This window comes from Crocodylus siamensis, chromosome 6 (assembly GCF_052110815.1).
Source record: "Crocodylus siamensis isolate JL-2025a chromosome 6, ASM5211081v1, whole genome shotgun sequence".
Classification (NCBI taxonomy): domain Eukaryota; kingdom Metazoa; phylum Chordata; order Crocodylia; family Crocodylidae; genus Crocodylus; species Crocodylus siamensis.
Window position 1 is genome coordinate 19919298 of NC_143400.1, and position 20474 is coordinate 19939771.

Genomic DNA, 20474 nt, shown 5'->3' on the forward strand with positions numbered 1-20474 from the left:
CCCCAAAGGCCCTTGGCCCTGCCCCCAGGTCTTGAGCCCACCCCTAACTTCTTGGCTATAGCCAGGAGGCTATAGCCCTGCCTCCTAGGGTCTTAGACCCACCCCCCTTGGGGTCCTGGCTCTGCTCTCTTGCCCCCTGCAGGGTCATAACCCTGCCTTCTGGGGTCCAAGCCCTGCCTCCAGGACAAGACTTGACCCCCCCCCCCCCCCCCAGGTCCTGGCCATGCCCCTAAGTCTTCTCCCTTGCACAGGTGAATGGGACTGAAGGCGAGATGGAGTATGAGGAGATCACGCTGGAGCGGGTGAGATGCCCCCCCACCGCGGTGCCCCTCACTCCCAACACCCCTGCTTCCTGCCCTGCTGTGTGCCTCACTCCCTACCTGCACCTCCTTGCCCCTCTGCCCACGGTGCCCCTCACTCCTGACCTGTAGCCCCCCTGCCTCCCACCCCTGCTAGTTTCTCTCACTGCCAACCCACAGCCCCCACCCTCACCCTCCCGCCTGTGGTACCCCTCACTCCTGAGCTGCAGCCCCCTGCCCCCCCAGTCCTGTCGGTGCTTTTCACTCTCAACCCGCAGCCCCCATCCCCCCCGCCTGCTGTGCTCTTCACTCCCAACTTGCAGCCCCCTGCCCCACCAGCCCTGCCAGTGCCCCTCACTCCTGACCCATTCTGCTCCCCTCCAGGGCAACTCGGGCCTGGGCTTCAGCATTGCAGGTGGCACGGACAACCCGCATGTCGGGGATGACCCCAGCATCTTCATTACCAAGATCATCCCTGGCGGAGCCGCTGCACAGGACGGGAGGCTCAGGTACCAATGGGGGGTGCCTGTCCAGGTGGGTGGAGCAGGGGACGGGGCCTAGTGCCAGATTGTTCCATGCCCCTGTGCAAAGTGCTGAGCTCCACGTGCGAGGCAGTGAGACTTTCTTGTGAGGTCCCCATGCAAGGCAGCGGGTCCTTGTGCAATTTTCACATGCCAGGCAGTGGATCCCCATGCCTGATCCCCGTGTGAGGCAGTGGGACCCCATGTGAGACAGCACGTCACTGTGTGAGGTCCCCATGCCAGGCAGCGGGTCCCCATGTGAGGTCCTTGTGTGAGCCCTGCCCCCTCCTCATGCGCAGGGTAAACGACAGCATCCTGTTTGTGAACGACGTGGACGTGCGGGAGGTGACGCACTCGGCAGCCGTGGATGCGCTCAAGGAGGCCGGCGCCATTGTGCGTCTCTATGTCATGCGGCGCAAGGCACTGGCCGAGAAGGCGGTTGAGGTCAAGCTAGTCAAGGGCCCTAAGGGTACGCCTGACCCCTGACCTCTGACCTGCTCCTCACAGGGCTATGCCCTGCCTGCCCCTCTGCTGCTGCTGCCAGGCCATGGGTTGGCTCTGCCTCTGTGAACCTGCGACCCCTCTGCCCCCCAGACCTTGTCTCTGTGACCTCTGACCACCTGCTAGGTTGAGCGATTGGCGGGACCCATTGACCGCCCCCCCCACAGGGCTGGGGAGTTAGTCCCACCCCCATGACCCTGTAATCCTCCCATAAAGGGCTGGGATTAGCCCCATCCCCTGACTCTGACCCCTTTATATGCCCTTTATATAGCTCCTCCCCCCCGTGCCCTGGTGACCTCTGACCTTTGCAGAGCTGAGTTTTCACCCCACCCCCATGACCCTTGATCCCCTCCCCCACACCTCTCATAGCCTCCGACCTCTGCAAGGCTGGGCTCCAGCCCCAGTTCCCCCCCTTATCTCCTGTGTAGGCCCTTCCCCCTTGTGACCTCTGACCCCTGACCCTGCAGGCCTGGGGTTCAGCATTGCGGGCGGGGTCGGGAACCAGCACATCCCAGGTGACAACAGCATCTACGTCACCAAAATCATCGAGGGCGGTGCTGCCCACAAGGACGGGCGGCTGCAAATCGGGGACAAGATCCTGGCGGTGAGGGGGCAGAGCCAGGGGACCAGAGGGAGGGGCCACGAAACGAGGGGGTGAAGCCCCAGGGATGAATACACAGGCTTGGGGAAGGGATGGGGGGGCACAGTCGTAGGATGGAGGCACAGGGCTGAGTGGCTAGGGGGCAGGGCCACAGAGGTGAGGTCATGGAGCTAGGGGGTGGAATTGGGAATGGGGCAGGTCTACTGGCCCAGTGGCAGGGTTAGGGGAAAGGGGCGGGGCTAAGGGGTGAGGAGGCAGGGGTAGGAGATGGTGGGTGGGGCCACAGGATAAGTGCATGGAACCACAAGGTGGAGGGAATGTGACTGCTGACCTGGGAGTGGGGCTATGGGGCAGGGCCATGGAACCACAAGCTGGGACTTTGGGATGAAGGGGGCAGTTATGTGAGAAGGGGCAGAGCCACAGTGTGAGGGGTGTGGCTATGGGGTGAGGGAGCAGGGTTAGAACCAAAGGGGGTGGGGCTTACACGAGATCAGGGGTCAGAGGGAGGAGACCACAGGCCATGGGGGCAGGATTAAGGGTCAAACAGAGGGGGATGTGGATGTGCAGAACAGAGAGAAAAGGGTATAGCCGTTGGGAGGGGTGGGGTTCAAAGCCAGGGGCTGGGAAGGGTCTGGGAGGAGGGCAGGGCTTCCTGGGATGGAGCTAGTGACAGCCCCACCCCCTTGTGGATAGGTGAACAACGTGAGCCTGGAGGATGTGATGCATGAGGATGCAGTGGCTGCGCTCAAGAACACGTATGACGTCGTCTACCTGAAGGTGGCCAAGCCCACAGGCGTCTACCTCAATGACGCCTACGCCCCACCCGACATCACTTCCTGTGAGTGCCCCGCCTCTGACGCCACTTCCTGTGAGTGCCCTGCCCCTACTGGCTGCGCCTTGTGTGAGGGCTCTTCCCCACCCCCTTTCCCCTTTCCCCTTTCCCAGTTGGTCTGACCCCCACCAACAGCACTTTCTGTGAATGCCCCACCTTGAATGAGGTCACTTCCTGTGTGTCCTGTCCCCTGGTATCACTTTTGAGTGATCTGTTATGTCCTGCTGCCTAACACCACTTCCTGTAAGTGTCTTGGGTCCCCCCCTAATGATATCACTTCCTGTAAGTGGATGGGAGCACCCTGCCTTTGGCAGTACTCCCTGGGAGTGCCCTGCCCCATCTGACCTGACTTCTTGTGAGTGCCTTGTCTCTTTCCACCCTGCCTGATCTCACTTCTTCCTGTGAGCCTCACCCCCACTTCCACTTTCTGTGTGTTCCACCCCACTTTTCTCCTTGTAGCATCACTTGATGAGTAATCCTCCTCCCATTTGCCTCTGAAATCACTTCCTGTGAGTGCCCTGCTTCCCATTTTGCCCTGGACCTCACTTCCTGTGAGTGTCCCGCCTCCTTCATTGCCCCAGAAATCACTTCCTGTGAGCCACCCCTTTCCCCTCTTCCCCTTCCCCCCAACCTCAGGGTGAGGGGAGGGGGGTGGAGCCAATACGGTTGGCCCCTGACTACCCCCCGCAGAAGTGGCTGCATCTCATTTCCTCCCAACCCTAGCCTACTCCCAGCACCTGGACAACGAGATCGGGCCCCAGAGCTACCTGGGCAGCGAGTACCCACAGGCCATGACGCCCACGTCCCCCCGCCGCTACTCCCCCATCCCCAAGGAGATGCTGGGGGAGGAGGACATCCCCAGGTGAGGGCAGGGGTTCGCTCCCAGGGAGGTTGGGAGGGGGAATCCAGGCATGGCGGGGCACACAGGTGGACACAGGGGTGCAGGCAAATGCCATGAGCTACAGGTGGACATGGGTAGAGGTGAGTGATGTGAGCTGCAGGGAGAAGTGGGGGGAAAGGTGTATGACATGAGGTACAAGTGGACACCGGTACAGGTAGATAGTGCGGTATAGGCATATGCTGTAAACTGAAGGCAGACAGGGCGGGACAGGCTTACAACATGAGGTACAAGCAGACATGAAGATACAGGCGTGTGCAACAAGATACGAGTAGGTGCTGTGAGTTACAGTTCAGTGATGGTGTCCAGGTGTTTGGTGCCAGGTGCAGGCAGACACAGGGGGCCATGGGCGTGTCCCATACAGGTGGACACAGACGTGCTGTAACACAGATGTGGTAGCGGGGTGGGGGGTGGGGACAGGCTGACATACACCTCTGCGGTTGTATGTCAGGCTCAGCCACTTGTACCTAACAGTTGGCAGGTTGTAAGGGGCATGTGTATGAGGGGAGGAGTCCGGGAGTGGGCAGGGGTTGTTTAACAGTTGGCCACCAGAAGCTACAGTCACAGGGTGCTGGTGACAACCCCTGGGGATTGGGGGGGCACCCTGGACATCTGGTTCCCAGGGTGGGGGGTACAAGTCAGCCACGCTGAGCTACAGCCACAGGGTGGTAGTGACATAACAACTTTGGGGCTGAGAGGCAAGCCAGATGCCTGGGTCTCAGGGTGGGCTGAGCTACAGCTGCAGGGTATGGTGGTGGGTGGTGTGGGGAGGTGATTGCCACGCAGCCATCACCGTGAGTGACACTGGTGGCCGACAGGGAGCCCCGGCGCATCGTGATCCACCGTGGCTCCACGGGCCTTGGCTTCAACATCGTGGGCGGGGAGGATGGCGAGGGCATCTTCATCTCCTTCATCCTGGCCGGCGGCCCAGCTGACCTCAGTGGGGAGCTGCGCAAGGGGGACCAGATCCTCTCGGTGAGCGGGGGACCCAGGATCGGGCCGCCCTGTCCCCCTCATTCCCTGGGGAGGGGCCCTAGCATCAGGATCAGGACGTGCCTGGATGGGGTTCTCCCATGCAAGCTCCCTGCTCTCCTTGTGCGAGGTGGGTATGCTGACGCCCAGGCTTCTGTGATCCCTGAAACCATGAGAGTGAGGACGTTGGTGTCCCCGGGTGGGCTGCGACTGCCCTGGTGTAAGCCATGGGTATTTGTGCTCCCTTTATTAAATTCCCATCCTTCTGAGCTGGGTGGGGCATCCTGCATGTGAGCCCGCCCACCCCTTAAGCGAACCAGGCATGCACACGCGTTGGCAGGTGAATGGTGTGGACCTGCGCAGTGCGACACACGAGCAGGCGGCTGTGGCCCTCAAGAATGCGGGGCAGAGCGTCACCATCGTGGCCCAGTACAAGCCTGAGGGTGAGTTGTTGGGGGGCAGGGCTAAGAACTGGGGGTTGGGCCAATGGACATAGGCAGGTGTCTTTTGAGGGATGTGGGGGAGCAGGAGGAGGATCCAAGGGTGGGGCTCAGGGGCAGAGCCAAGCTGACCCCGCCCCCTCCCCTCCCCAGAGTACAGCCGGTTCGAGGCCAAGATCCACGACCTGCGGGAGCAACTGATGAGCAGCAGCCTTGGCTCCGGCACTGGCACTGGCACGGGCAGCGCCTCCCTGCGTGGCAGCACCAAGCGTGGCTTCTACGTCCGGTCTGAGACCCTCCCATCCCCCTGAAACCCCTCCAATCCTCCCCATCCCTCCTGGGACCTTCACAATCCACCCCCTAACCCTAGATCCTCCATCCCACTGGCACCCCCCAGACCCTACCATCCCCCTGGGATTGCCTTGATCCCTCTTGAGACCCCCCTCCCCCTATGACCCCTAGGACCCCCATCCCCCTAGGACGACTGCAGTCCTCCCTGGGACTCCTCTCATCCCCCCAGGACCTCCTCAGTCCCCCTTGGCCGCCCCCTTTCCCCCTGGGATTTCTCCCTATCCCCCTGTACCTCCTCAATTCTTCCTGCTGTTTGGGGGTGCTGGGAGCTACTTGGACACCTGGGTCCCTTTCCCAATGTTGGGGGGATTCTGAGAACTGTCCAGATGCCTGGGTCCCTTTCCCACTGACCCCTCCCACTGTCTGTAGGGCACTGTTCGACTACGACAAGGCCAAGGACTGTGGGTTCCTGAGCCAGGCGCTGTCCTTCCGTTTCGGCGATGTGCTGCAGGTGCTGGACGCTGGCGACGACGAGTGGTGGCAGGCACGGCGCGAGCTGCCCCCTGGCCCTGAACCTGCCCTCGGCTTTGTGCCCAGCAAGCGCCGGTACTGTTGGGGGCACTGGAGGCTGGGGGGCAGGAGAGGGGCTTCGTGGGAGAGAGAGAGAGAGAGAGCAGGGCATTGTGGGACATGGGGGGATGAGAGAGGGTTGTTATGGGGGAGTGAGGGGATGGGAAAGAGGCATTGTGGAGGAGTGAAGGAGGTGGAGAACAGGGCATTGTGGGATATTGGGGGAGCAGGGCATTGTGGGATCCTGGGGAGCAGGAGAGGGGTGATATGGGGAAGTGAGGGGGTGGGAGAGGGGCATTGTGGGACACTGGGGAGGCAGGAGAGATGCATTATGGGACACTGGGGTGGGAGAGGGGAGGGGCATTGTGGAGGAGTGAAGCGGGTGGGGAGCAGGGCATTGTGGAATACTGGGGGGGTGGGAGAGGGGCATTGTGGAGTAGTGAAGGGGTGGGGAGCAGGATATTGGGAGAGCAGGGCATTGTGGGACAGTGGGGGGCCAGAATAGGAGCATTATGGAGGAGTGAGGGAGGTGGAGAGCAGGGCATTGTGGGATCTTGGGGGAGCAGGGCATTGTGGAACACTGGGAGACAGGAGAAGAGCATTGGAGGAGTGAAGGGTTGGGAAGCAGGATATTGGGGGAGCAGGACATCATGGGACACTGGGGAGAGGCAGGAGGGGGCATTATGGGGGAGTGAGGGGGCAGAAGAGGGGCATTGTGGGATGCTGGAGGGATGGGAGGTGGCATCGTTGGATGCGGGGAGGATGGGCATCATGAAATGAAGGGGTGGGAAGCAGGGCATTGTGGGATACTGGGGGAATGGCATTGTGGGAGAGTGGGTGGCACAGGGAGTAGGGCATTGTGTCACAGCAGGGTCAGGGGTGGGGCCTGACTGCGATGCTGTGTGCTTCAGGGTGGAGCGCCGGGAGTGGACACGGCTCAAAGCCAAGGTGAGTACATGGGGGAGCTTGCACAAGGGTCCCCTTGAGCACTGAACCAGGCGTTGCATGGGGAGGGGCGGGGTCACACATGTGAATATGTGTGTTTGTGTGCATCTATATACGTGTTTACACATGTGTATATGTACATACATATGCATGTCTCTACATATTTGCATGTGTGTGCACGAATATACAAATATAACACATAAGTCCATTGGCATGCCAGGTGGGCTCTAGCCTGTGGTCTGTGCACCCTACAGCCCCATCTCCAGCAGACACAGTGGTGGGTGGCTCGGAGAGAACCCAGGGGAGTTGGGGACTCTGTGCCTGGGGGACTTGCAGAGGAGGCTGGATGGCACCGTCAGGGGGACAAAGGTGTAGCAGCGCCTGTGCTCTGCAGTGAGAGGTTGATAGTGATAGATCAATAGATATAGACATAGATAAATAGATTGATATAGATCAATCGATCAATAGAGATAAATATATGGATACATCAAGGGATATGGATATAGATATAGATAGATTGGTAGATAGAGATGGATTGATAGAGACAGCTAGATCAAGATAGATTAATAGAGATAGGTCAATAGATAGACATAGATACAGATAGATATAAATAGATTGATACATGGATCAATAGATACAGATTGATATACATAGATCAATAAATAGAGATAGCTATAGATAGAATGATATAGATAAATAGAAATAGACTGAGAGATGAATGGATACAGAGACAGATGGATCAGACAGGGATGGATGGATATTGCTACATAGACACAGATGGATCTAATCTGATGTTGAATTTTAAGGAATCGGAAAAACTGGATTGAATATAATTTTTAAAGAATGAGAGACCCTGGGTTTCAAGGTTAAAAATACGCCCCTGTCCAACAGGAAACGAAAAGATTCCAATGGGAATTTGCCCCCAAAAAATCAGAGAAGTTGGATTTAAAACAGAGGGGAAAAAAAGGGGGAAAGGATTGAAATTTGCAAATGGCAGCAAACAGTGTTTCTATTTGCTCAAAAATCACCTTGTTTTCCATTTTTTTTTTAATTCTTGATGTCTCTCTAACTCCCCCCTGAGCTCAAAGGGGGACCAGGCCAGCAGTTTTGCTTCACATGAGGGCTGGGGTGTGAAAATTGTTCCCTTGCACAGATATGTGCACATGCATGGGGCCACCTTTGCACATGAGGGAGTTGGAGGGACACATGACTTAGGGCGGGGGCCAGAACCCGTCTTTTCCGGCTCCCGTGGCTGGCTGGCTGACTCCTGGCCTCTCCTTCCTCCCTGCCAGGATCGAGTGCCAGGATCGGGCTCACAAGGTGGGTGCGTCTGTCCCTTTATCTGCTGGTGCCCCTCACTCCCGACCCGCAGCCCCTGCCCCACTTAATCCTACCAGTGCCCCTCACTCCTGACCCACAGTCCCTCCCCCCCTCAATCCTGCCGGTGCCTCTCATTCCTGACCTGCAGCCCCCAGCTTCCCAGAGGTGGGGAGAAATTCACTCTTGTTTCCCCCTCCCCACCTTTTCCAGGCCGGGAAGACTCAGTGTTGAGCTACGAGACTGTGGTGCAGATGGAAGGTGAGGAGTGGGGCAGGGCGTGCACCAGGATGGGAGGGAGCTCTGGAGTAGGTGCTTAGCTGTGTCGGGGAGGGATGCGAGGGCACTGGCAGGGTTGGGGGGCCAGGGGGGTGTGGGTTGGGAGTGAGAGGCACTGGAGGGGTTGTCTGAGCCCCATGACCCCTCCAGTGCACTATGCCCGCCCCATCATCATCCTGGGCCCCACCAAGGACCGGGTGAACGATGACCTCCTCTCTGAGTTCCCCGACAAGTTCGGCTCCTGCGTTCCTCGTAAGTGACCCTGGGGTGGGGAGCAATGGGGCCGGAGGGTGGGGAGCCCATTGAGTAGCCCTGTTGTGACTTGCCTGGGCATGCAGGGCTGTGTGTTGTCACATGTTGTTGCTTGTCTGGGCATCTATCTGCGTGTTGGGGTGTGTTTGTGGTGTCCTGGTTCAGGGCGCATTGGTGGTGATTTGTGTCGGGGTGTGTTAAGAGATGTCGGTGCAGTGCTGGGGTCTGTCGTGACATGCGGGGGCATGTCAGGGTCTGTTGCAGTGCCTCAGGGTGTGTCTGAGTGTGTTACTGTGTTGGGGGGCGATGTCAGGGCTTGCTGTGACCCATCAGGGGGCATTAGAGCATCAGGTAGTATCATCGCACATGGAGCCGTGTTGTGGTGTGCCAGGGGTATGCTGTAGTGTGTTGGGGGCTTGCAGGGGTGCGTTGGGGCATGTTGTGTGGTGTCAGTGGGGTGTTGGGGGCGTGTTGAGGTGTGTTGGGGTGTGTTGTGTGGTGTTGGAGGTGTGGTGTGGTGTGTCAGGGCATGTGTTGAGATGTCATCAGCATGTGGTGGTATGTCGGGGGCATGCTGGGGTGTGTTGGGACATGTGTGGTGTTGGGGGCGTGTTGTGGAGTGTTGAGTGTCAGGTGCTTGTATATCAGGCATGCTGGGGTGTGTTGGAGCATGTTATGGGGTTTCGGGGAGGTGTTGTGGGGTGTGCTGTGGGGTGTTGGGCTGTGTTGAGGCATGTTGCGGTGTGTTGGGAGCATCTTGCGGTGTGTCAGGGGCATGCTGGGGTGTGTCAGTGTGTGTTGTGGGGTGTTGGGTGACAGGGGCATGTTGTGCCTTGTCGGGAGTGCGTTCACATGTGCACATGCGCCAGCAGACACGACGCGGCCCAAGCGGGAGTATGAAGTGGATGGACGCGACTACCACTTTGTGTCATCGCGGGAGAAGATGGAGAAGGACATCCAGAGCCACCGCTTCATCGAGGCCGGGCAGTACAACAGCCACCTCTATGGCACCAGCGTCCAGTCTGTGCGCGAGGTGGCCGAGCAGGTACCCCTGGGGCAAATATGGGGGCTGGGGGGCAGGTAATAGGAGTCTGGGGCAGTTTGTGGCAAGTTGGGGCAGATATTGGATGGGGAGCAGATAATGGGAGTCTGGGGGCAATTTGTGGAGGCTAGGGTGAGTGATGGGGCAGATAATTGGGGGCTGGGGCCAGTTTGGGGTGGGCTGGGGGCAATTATGGGATGGGTAGATAATGGGAGTCTAGGGGCAGTTTGGGGGGCTGGGCTCAGATATGGTAGTGAGGGGGCAGATAAGTGAGGGCAGTTTTGGGGGAGCTGGGGGAAATACAGGATGGGGCAGATATGGGAGTATGGGGCAGAAAATAATGGGATCTGAGGGAATTTGGCAGGGCTAGGGGCAGACGTGGGAGTGGGGGGGCAGATAATGGAGACTGGGGTAGATATGGGACTGGGGAACAGATAATGGGGTCTGTGGCAGTTTGGGGGTGCTGGAAGTTAGTAGCAGGGGTGTGTGGGAGGGGTAAGGGGGTGGCGTGCAGATAGTGGGGGGGCCTGATGGCAGACACAGGAGTGGGGGGGGCAGGTACTGGGGGTCTAATGGCAGCTAATGGGTTTCTGGGAGTGGCTAGGAGGGGCAAATGGGGGTGGGGGCAGTTAGGGGGGCTGGGGGCAGGTAGTGGGAGTAGGGGGCAGGTAGCAAGAGTCTTGGGGAGGTAACAGGGGGTGGAGGGCAGATTGCCCTGGGGTAGATGGAGGGGGGTATTAAAGATGGGGCTGCAGGGGTGACAGGCAGGCTGGGAGCATGGCTCTTGCCTGATCTAACCCCCTGGCCCCACCTCCAGGGCAAGCACTGCATCCTGGACGTCTCAGCCAATGCTGTGCGGCGGCTCCAGGCTGCCGGGCTCCACCCAATCGCCATCTTCATCCGCCCCAAGTCCCTCGACAATGTCCTGTGAGTGCCGTGGGGGGCAGGGCTTTGGGGGGGTGGGGCCTCCCAAGGACTTCAGGGCCAGGCTTCAAAGAAGATATGGGGGCGGGGCCTCCGGGGCAGAGATGAGAGCAGGGACCCAGGGGGAGCACAGGGATGGGGCTTCCCCAGGTGACTTGGGGACAGGAGGGCAGAGTCTGGTGGGGGGACAGAGCCTGGGATAACCTTGCCCTCTCCTTGGCCCTGCCCCCATAGGGAGATCAGCAAGCGCATCACAGAGGAGCAGGCGCGGAAGGCCCTGGATCGGGCCGGGAAGCTGGAGCAGGAGTTCACCGAGTGCTTTTCAGGTGAGACCCTCGTGTCCTCCCACAATGCCCCTGGGCTCCCCAAACTCTTCCTCAACCTCTTCTGTGGCCCCCTTGGCTTGGCAGTCCTCATCTAATTTTGGCCACCATCTTGGCCGCCTTCCTTCTTTTGTCTGTCCCCTTTGGGTTGGCTGACCTCTGACCCTTGCCCTCCCCTGACCTCTGGCCACAGGCAGCTCCCTTGGCTTGGCTGTTCTCCCCCTCATTTTGGCCGCCGTCTTGTTTTGGCCATCATTTTGGCTGCCTGCCTTCCTTTGTCCGGCCCCCTTGGATCAGCTGACCTCTGACCCCTGCCCTCAGCTGAGCTCTGAACATGGGAAGCCCCATTGCCTTGGCAATTTTCCACCTTAAGTTGCCTGCCATCTTGTTTTGGCCACCATTTTGGCAGCCTTCCTTCATTTCTCTGGCCCCCTGGGTTGGGGAGACCATGGCCCCTTGGCTGACCTCTGACCCTTCTTTGCAGCTATCGTGGAAGGCGACAGCTTCGAGGAGATCTACCACAAAATCAAGCGGATAATAGAGGAACTTTCCGGGCCATATATTTGGGTCCCAGCCCGGGAAAGACTCTAAGATGGCAGCCCGGTGACTCTCCTAAGGACGTGTCATGACCTCCCAGAAGCAGCCCTGCCCCCCTCCTCTCTTCCCAGCCCGGGGAGGGGGGCAGGACTCCTTTTTCTTCCATTCCCCTTGCAGGGGCTTGGCCATTTCCAGCCCCATGGATTTTCGGCTCTTCCCCCCACCCATACCCCAAGATTTGGAGGGAGTGGGGCTGGGGGAGTGGTGGGAACCCATGGCTGGGATGGGGGTGTCTAGGAGGAGACAGTGGACCATCGGCCAATAGAGAACGGGGACAGCGAGTTGTTGTCACAGCAACGGAGACAGGATGATCGGCCAACAGAGGATGAAGACAGGTTGGTGGAGAGATGAGAGGATTGGCCAATGGAGGTGACAAGTCATTGTCAAGGAGGAAAGAGGACTGGCCAATGGAGATGATTGGTCATGGTCAAGGAGACCATGACTGGCCAACAGGGAAGAGGTGAAGAGTCACCATTGAGAAAATGGTGTACAATTGGCCAATCAGGAACAGCGACAGTTGGCCAGTGGTCAACAGAGATCAGCCCGGTAATCAAAGGAGATGATTGGCTAACAGGGGCTGGCAACAGCCTGTCACCATGGCAATGGTTGGCATTTGGCCAATCAAGAGCGACAGCAGCAACAACCCACCTCCCTGTGACCTCTCCATTGCCACCAATGGAATCCCATTGGAGTGACTGCATCCTGGGGGCAGGGATTAACTCCTCCTCTCCTCCCTGCCCCCAATTTTGGTTGGAGGGGGCATGGATGGCTGTGGGGGGCGCGGCCAGAGAGAGCCACACCCCATCTTCCATTCAGGACAGCAGCGGAGAACTGGGTGAGCCACAGGACTCGCCCCCCTTTACCATCCCCCCTCTAATGGACGTCTCCGCTTTAATTTATGTTAATTTATGCTAATTTATTTGAATTAATTTCAAGGGTTTGCGTTCTCTTCCGGTGCATGAGGATCGATGTGGCTACGCAAAAAAAAAAAGCAACAAACCAACCAACGAACTCGTAGCAAACAGGCGAGACAGATGGTGAAAAAAGGAGCATTTCTATTGGTTGGGGTGGGGTTGAGGGCGGGGGCCTATTTTGTGGGGGCAAAACCCAGAGGATTTCGGCCATTTTGGGTCATTCTCCCCCCACCCTTTTTTTTGTGCATCTTTTCTTTCTCAGTCTGTGTTAACGGGGGATAGGGGGAGGGGGTGGGGCTGAGCTCTCCCAATTGGAGGGTGGCGGCGCATTCATTTGAATGGTTAATGAGATGCTAATGTTCTCGCTTTGTTTGGGTCGTGTGTATGCTGGGCAGGGACCCTGACACCCCCCCCCCCCTTTGCCTCTCCAGGGGCATGGAAAGAAATTCCCATGATTTTCTGAGACCCGGGGGGGTCTGGACGCCTGGGTTCCCGCCCAGGTCTGGAAGGAGAGTCGGCAGTAGTGGGCGGGGACAGGAGCCTGGATGCATGGGTTCTCGCCCTAGTTTTTAGGGGTAGATTTGAAGCGGGGGGCTGGGAGCCCAGAAGCCTGGGTTCTCTCTCAACCCCTGATAGGTGGAGGGGCTGGGAGCCTGGATGCCTGGGCTCTTCCCAGGGTTTGGGTGGGGGTTGGGGGCAGAGGGAGCGGGTCTCTTCCCTGCCGGGGGGGGGGGGAACAACCAGAGCGTATTTTGGATAGAACCTTTAATTAGCCATTGGCTAATTACCACATTAATTAATTAATTAAAGAGAGACTAATAATGAGGGTTTGGGCCTCTCCCTTCCTCCCATGTGCCCCCCCCCATTGAGTCACACCCAGATTTTATATTTGCATATAGAGAAAGAGAGTGATGTGATTCAATGGGGGGGAAGGGGAAGTCATTTTTTCTCCAGTTCTGGGAAGGGGAGGAGGCCTGAGGGTGGGGAAGCCTAGACACCTGTGTTCTCTTTCCAGCCCCCCCCCCCCCGACACCTCAGTTCAACCTGCCTGGAGCTGGACTTGACACCCCCCCCCAACCTGACCTTTGACCCCTGTTCTCCAGTTGACCCCTAGGTTCCTCCCCAGCCATGACTTCTGACCCCTGCCTATACCTGACCTTTTCCCTCTGACCCAGCATGGCCCCCTGGGAGGGGCCAGGCCAGCTCTGGGGTGGGGGAAGTCAGAGGATGGGGGAGTTGGGGCTGAGCCCGGATGCCTGGGCTCTCTGGGAGGGGAATGTGGGGTCTCTGTGGGGCAGGGGTCTGTGCCTGAACACCTGGGTTCCCTCCAGGCCTGGGATTGTATTGTTGTAGGCGGGGCTGGGGGGAGTTCTTGCTGGTTGGTTCCTCATTAAGGAGTGGGGCCTGGACTGGGGGGTGGGCCCTGCATTGCCCGCCCCCTCCCCTTCCCCCCACCACGCGTGTACACGGAGCTATTTTAAACCGGATTAAAGAGTTTAAACTATAAGCAGCCCTGCCTCTGCCTCCTCTGTTGGTCTTGCCCCTTGCTGCTCATTGGCTACCCCTGACCCTGACCCTGTCCCTTCGTGCTCATTGGCTGCCCCCTAATATACAAATTGTGGGCTTCGGGGGCGTGGCCCTGTAGAGCCCCAGGGATGGTTATAAATTTGATGAGTTCCTCTTTCCCTTAATGAACTTTGAGGGGAGAGGTAGGCTTTGTGGGTGATACCTATTCAAGGTGTTATACATATGACTTCACTACATGAATATTAATGAGGTAAGGAGGTGGCCAGGTGTTCATTAATGCTGCTAAGATTGTTATGCAAATGAAGACATGCAGCCTATGCCGATGAGATGGACATGACTATTCATGAGCTCATTCATCTGCAGGCTGGTCCCTGGTCAAGCCACCACGCCCTTAGGCAAGTATATCATCCCCCCATATCGTGAAGATCATCTTGCTTGTTATGCAAATATTGCCTACGAACCAGCCAATGATTGTTCCTGACCAGAGGCCAGCCTGGTCATGATGGAAATACACAGATGAACCCAGTGTAAATAATGGAAATCAGCTCAGTCTATGTAAATAAGATTGTATAGGCCCTGTGTTATTTGGTGGAAGAGGGCGGAGCTTTTGGGGAGCAAAGCATTGTGGGTGATAGGAGGGAAGGGGTGGGACCAGAGGGTGCTCGGTGCTGCACAAGGGCATGAGAACCTAGATCTAGTGAGTTGGGGGCAGGGTGCTTTTAGTTTGAATATGCATTATATTTAACTAATATTTATGAGCTCCATCAAAGGAAATAATGAATATTCATAGGGGATCCATGCCATAAGGGAATCTTGGGCCCTCTTGAATATTCAAGCTAGATTATGAATATTTATAAGGGAACCCCAGATGCTCTTGAATATGGCCAGTGAATATTCATGAGGAAACCTTTGAACTTTGAATATTCAAATTATGAATATTTAGAAGGGAATCATGGATATTCTTGACTTGTTCAAGGGGAATAATGAATATTTAGAAGGGCATCTTGCATACTCTTGAGCGTTGGGGGTTGGCTCTTCAATATTCATAGGCCCAGCTTGAATATTCATGAGAAACTTTTTGGGCTCATCTTGAATATTGGCAAGAATCCTGAATGCCGGTAAGAATATCTTGGGTAATTCGGCACATTGGAGGGGAAAATAAGTGTTTATGAGTAAATCGGGATCTCCTTGATCTGGCAAAGGCTTCATGAATATTCATACACCAGTTTTGGCTGTTGAATATGTATGAAAGAATTTGGGATGCTTCCAGGCTATTCACAGAGTCACACCTGCTTATGGAAGAATCTTGGAAGCATTTCCATATTGGAGGGGGCCACAAATATTTACGAGGTTATCTTGGGGGTTCATATATTCAGTGCCAGGGGTCATGAATATTCATGGAAGGTGGTCAGAAATATTCAGGTTTCATGAATATTCACCAGAGAATCATAGGCAGTTCCAAATATTCAAAACATCATTATTCATGGAAGAATCTTGGCGTTTATTGAGGGATCTCCTATGTTCACGGGGGGGAGCAGGGGGGGTGGTTCTTCAGTATTCAAGGACTTCACGAATGTTTATGACGAAAAGAGTTGGGAGGCTCTGCTTCCTGGTCCGTCATGGCAGATCTCGGGTTGTTTTGGACATTTGGAGCTTTGGGAAAATTTATGAGTCTTGGAATAGACTGGCTGTTTCATGGGAAATAATGAATATTCATGAGGGAACCATCACCACTATTGAGTATGCCAGAACCATGAATGTGCCTGGGGGTGGGAAGCAGCAGCTATGAATAGTCAACTGGGAAGCACCGTGGTTAGCAGGGGGTTGTGAAAAGTCAGCAAGTGTGCTGTGAATAGTCAATTGGTCACTGCAAGGATCATGCATATTTATTGAAGGCCAGTAAAGGGTCAACGGAAGGGTCATGAATATTCATTGGAGGATCAAAAATGGTCAATGGAAGGGTTGTGAATATTCACTGGGGACCATGATTGGTCAATGGGGTCACGAATAGTTACCAGGGGATCACAAATGGTCATTGGTTAGTAGGGGCTAGTGAGTAGCCAACTAGGGACCACGAATGGTCTATGGAAGGGTCATGAATGATCAAGAGGGGGTCATGAATAGTTCACAGGGGACCACAATTGGTCAGTGTTGGGGGGCATGAAAGGTCAATGGTGTGGGGGGGGTCATGAAGAGCCCATGGAGGATTGCGATTGGTCAGTCATGGTGAGGGTGCCATGAATGACCAGTGTCGGGGGGGGCCATGAATAGTCAATGGAGGATCACAAATAGTCAGCAGGGCTATGACAATATCCATCTCCAGTTCCAGGGACCTCACCTCACTACCCCAGGTGCACTGTGGGATAGTGGAAGGAAGTCATACATGGTGGCCCCAACCCCCTAGGGCTCCTCCCCTGCCAGGCGGTGCAGGGCCAGCCTCCCCAACTCCATGCAGTGCCAGCCCTCATCAGCAGTGGTGTCGCAGGCACCCAAACCCTGGTAGAAAGCTGCGGCCCGGTAGTTCCCTTCCATCACCATCAGCTTCATCTCCATGCAGCCGAGGGCCAGTGACACCTGTGGGGGTGGGGCCACGATGAGAGGGGTGGGGCTAGGCTGATGGGAGGCAGGGCCAGAGTAGGGGTGTGTGGCCAGGCCCCTAGGGGGTAGGGCTCCATGCATGGCCTCCTCAGGTCGGGCCTGGGGAGTAGGGGGTGGGGCTAATGCATTGGAGGTGCCATGAATGCATAGGGCGGACCTAGCTGAGATGGAGGCAGGGGGACACAGGATCCTTTTTTTTTTGGGGGGGGGGGGGGAAGGGGTCTCACCTTTGCCACTTCACTCAGCAGTGTCTTCCCAATACCTCGGCCTGCAAAGACTCATGGTTAAGTTATCCTCCAAGTTAGTGTCAGGAGTAGAAGGGGCCTCAGGGAGTCCCGCCCCCCTCATTTCCAGCCCAACAGAAACCCCCAAGACACACCCCTCCCCATCATCTCCATGAGGTATATCTGGCAAGATCTGGCCACCAGTAGCTTTGCTGGGTTGAGTTGGTTTCTGTTGTGTTGAGTTGGGTTGAGCTGGGTGTCCTAGGTTGCAGGGGGTTGGGTTGGGTTGAGTTGTTGCATTGTACAGAGCTAGGTTATGTTGGGGTGAGTTGGGTCATAGTGTGTGGGGTTGGACTGTGTTGAACTGGGTTGTGTTAGGGTGAATTGGGTCACGTTGTATGGGCCTGAGGTACGTGGGGTTGTGTTGAGGTGAGCTGGGTCATGTTGCATGGGCCTGAGTTACGTGGGTTTGGGTTGTGCTGAGTCACCTTGTCCCAGGCTGGTTTGTAGTGCATTGAATTGGGTCGTGTTGCGTTGGCCTGAGTTATGTTGCACTGTGTTGTGCTGAGCTGGGTTGTGTTGTGTTGGCTTGAGTTGCATAGGGTCAGGTTGGATTGAGTTGGGTCATATTGTATTGGCCTGAGTTATGTCATGCTGAGTTGTGTGTACATGGAGCTAGGCTATGTTGCACTGAGTTGCGCTGAAGTGTATTAAATTGGTTCATGTTGTGTTGGCCTGGATTACACTGAGTTGTGTGGTGTTGTGTTGTGTTGCATTGTGCTGACATGGCTCAGGTTGTGTTGAGTTGTGTTGCCCTGATAAGTTGAATTGCATTGGCCTTGGTATCCTGAATCGCATTGCATTTTATTGAGCTGACTCAGCATCGGTTGCACCCGAGTTCCATTGAGTTGTTGGGATGTGTTACACTTAGATGGATCATGTTGCATTGGCCTGAGCTATGCTGAGTTTGTATTGTATCTCACAATGCTACACATGCAACACACCACAAGTCAACACAATACAACACAACAGAAGTCATTTTAATACAATGCAAGTCAGCTGAGCACAACACAACACACAAGGCCTGGTGCAAGTCAGCTCTGCACAATGACACAAGTCAGTTCAGCTCCACACAACGCAAGTCAGCTTTGTACAATGCAATGCACAACCTGATGCAGGTCAGCTTAGCACAACACAACGCATACAGTAGAAGTCAGCTCACCTCAACAAAACGCAACACACAACCTGGCACAAATCAGCTCAGCACAAGTCATCTTAGCACAACGCGCTACAACTCAATTCAGCTCAACACAATGCAGTGCACACAGCCTCATGCAAGTCACCTCAACAAAGTGCAATACATACAAATCAGCTTAGCACGATGCAACACAACACAACACAACACAAGTCGGCTCAGCTCAACAAAGTGCAACACCCATCAGCTCAGCACAATGCAACACAATCTGACACAGGTTAGCTTAGCACAGTGGAACACATGCAACACATCGTGACACAAGTAAACACTGCACCAGCACAACACCACACAACGTAAGTCAGCTCAGCACAACACAACAACACAAGTCAGTTCAGCCCAGCTTAACACAACGCAAGTCTGCTCTGCACATCACAAGGCAACACAATGCAAGTCAGCTCAGCTCAACAAAATGCAAACACATCAGCTCAGCACAATGCAACACAACATGACACAAGTCAACTCTGCACAGCAGCACAATGTGACACAAGTCAGCACAATGCAACACAGCACAACACAAGTCAGCTCAGTACAATGCAGCTGCACAACCTGATGCAAGTCAGCTTAGCACAACACGCACAATCCAAGTCAGCTCTGCACAAAGCAACAGACATAACGCAACAACCAGCCACAAGCCAGCTCCACACAGCACAACACAATGCAATGCAAGTTAATTCGGCATAACGCAACAACCTGATGCAAGTCAGCTTAATGCAAAGCAATGCAACACAATGCACTGTAGCTTATGTGACATGCAAGGTAGTCGGATAACAGCCATGAGTGCGGTCACAGCCAAGGTCATGACCCAGAGGTCTGGGGTCACACGATAACCCAGCCTGCCTCCCTTCCCCCCATCCCTGCAACCATTGGGTGACCTCTGCTCCCTGCCTGAGCGTAGGTTACCTTTGCCCCTCCAACCCCTTGGTGACCTTTGCCCCCTGGCCCCTCACCTCGGTGCAGGGGCTCCACATAGAGGTTCTCCAGGTAGACGAGGCGCCCGTGGTTCACACTGTAGCCAAAGAAGAAGAGGGCGTAGCCTACAAGGGGCCCTGGCCCAATGGAGACAGGGGTCAAGGGTCAAAGGCTCTTGGGGCCCTGGCCCAATGGAGATGGGGGTCAGGGGTCAAGGGCTCTTGGGGACGGGGCTGGGAGGGAAGGTGGCTCCTCACCTGGGTGCTCCCCCGGCCCCAGGAGCAGCTCAGCCAATAGGCAGTGGTAGAAGGGGTTGGGCCCGAAGCCGTCGGCCTGCAGGTCTGGGGGTCAAGACAGGGTCAGGGCCTAGACCCAAGGTTGGGGAGCTTTATGCTGATGGAGCGGGCAGGAAACTGGGGGGCAGGGCTGCCCAGGAATGTATTGGGAGGTATTTGGGGGCAGGTCCAAGCAGGGGATCCCCTGTGATTGGCTGGTGTTGGGGGGGCAGAGCTTGTGAGGGGGCTACCCAGGGATGCCATAACTGGCAGGTGATGTTGTGGGGGGGTGTGGAACAACCCATGGAACCCATGATTGGTTGGTGATGGGGAGGGGCAGGGCTACCTAGGGATGGGGGGCAGCCATTATGGGGTTGGGGACGGGGCTACCTTGGCAAGGGGATGTGGTAAGGCTAAGCCACGTCCCCACACTCACCCTGGGCTCCGATGGTGACCTGGTGCCGGAGCTGGTGATGCTCAGCAATGCCCTGCGGGGTGGGGAGACACCAAGATGGGAGCTGAACAGGCTGACTCCCTCCCCCTCCCCCCGAAGCCCAGGGATAAATCTAGGGAAGGGGAAACTGAGGCGGGGGGGGGACTGAGGTACAAGGGCATAGGAGGGGATGAACCCAGCTGTCCGGGGGGGGGAGAGAACCAAAGGACCCCCCCCCCATCACCCTCACCCCCACAATGAACCCAGGTGTGGGGAAAACTGAGGCATAGGGGGGGCGGGGAACTGAGGCAGGGGGCATGGGGAGGGGGACATATCTCACGTGGATCATGGCCAGGAGAGCGTCGCAGTCTTGGGCCCGAGCTTGCCTCACAACACAGGCCATGGTGCAGGGGGTAAAAGTGTGGGTGTATAGGACTATTGCTGCCTCCCCCCGGCAGGGGCCCAATCAGAAGCCGGGGAGGAAAGGTGTGTGCAGGGGTGGGGCCACACACGCCCTCGTGCCCTGGGGTCGAAGGGCGCAGGGGGTGCAGTCCAGGAACCTGGGTTTTGTGGGAGGGTAGTGGGGGCCAATGGTTGGAGCAAGGGGGGCGGTCACTTGAGTTCTCCCTAGCTCCAGGAGTAAACCCAGGAAGGGAAACTGAGGCACAAGGTCACGCACACACACTAGGGGTCAGGCCGGCCCCTCCCGGAGGCCTGGGTCACCTGGCACGGCTC

The 20474-nt window shown here is 56.5% G+C and overlaps 2 protein-coding genes across 13 annotated transcripts in view; one reads left to right on the forward strand and one right to left on the reverse strand.

The window, feature by feature from the left end:
* The window catches only part of DLG4 (discs large MAGUK scaffold protein 4), a 47878-nt gene extending 35201 nt beyond the window's left edge, over nt 1-12677 (forward strand). For 7 of the 10 annotated variants that reach the window (XM_090055580.1, XM_090055577.1, XM_090055579.1 and 4 more), the window contains 18 exons: nt 252-302; nt 684-808; nt 1120-1289; nt 1789-1925; nt 2616-2790; nt 3478-3616; nt 4471-4627; nt 4965-5067; nt 5218-5350; nt 5785-5961; nt 6837-6873; nt 8163-8190; nt 8401-8448; nt 8617-8718; nt 9591-9763; nt 10578-10687; nt 10919-11010; nt 11492-12677. In XM_090055580.1, the coding sequence (XP_089911706.1) occupies nt 252-302; nt 684-808; nt 1120-1289; nt 1789-1925; nt 2616-2790; nt 3478-3616; nt 4471-4627; nt 4965-5067; nt 5218-5350; nt 5785-5961; nt 6837-6873; nt 8163-8190; nt 8401-8448; nt 8617-8718; nt 9591-9763; nt 10578-10687; nt 10919-11010; nt 11492-11598 (2064 nt within the window). In that variant the 3' untranslated portion in view covers nt 11599-12677. The remainder of the gene's footprint in view (nt 1-251; nt 303-683; nt 809-1119; nt 1290-1788; nt 1926-2615; nt 2791-3477; nt 3617-4470; nt 4628-4964; nt 5068-5217; nt 5351-5784; nt 5962-6836; nt 6874-8162; nt 8191-8400; nt 8449-8616; nt 8719-9590; nt 9764-10577; nt 10688-10918; nt 11011-11491) is intronic. The other 3 variants (XM_090055578.1, XM_090055582.1, XM_090055587.1) reach the window with 1 other exon arrangement.
* Nucleotides 12678-12786: 109 nt separating this feature from the next.
* LOC149861484 (thialysine N-epsilon-acetyltransferase-like) lies at nt 12787-20474 on the reverse strand. Of its 3 annotated transcripts, none has more exons than XM_090055848.1 (6): nt 20080-20472; nt 19743-19794; nt 19289-19372; nt 19070-19168; nt 16871-16911; nt 12787-15733 (listed from the first exon to the last, which is right to left on the reverse strand). In XM_090055848.1, exons 1-6 carry the CDS (start codon nt 20140-20142, stop codon nt 15623-15625), a joined length of 450 nt encoding a protein of 149 aa, XP_089911974.1. In that variant the 5' UTR covers nt 20143-20472; the 3' UTR covers nt 12787-15622. The 3 variants fall into 3 exon arrangements, with proteins under 3 accessions (XP_089911974.1, XP_089911973.1, XP_089911975.1); XM_090055847.1 differs by having other exon boundaries at nt 12787-16619; nt 20080-20465; XM_090055849.1 differs by lacking the exon at nt 19289-19372 and having other exon boundaries at nt 12787-16619; nt 20080-20474.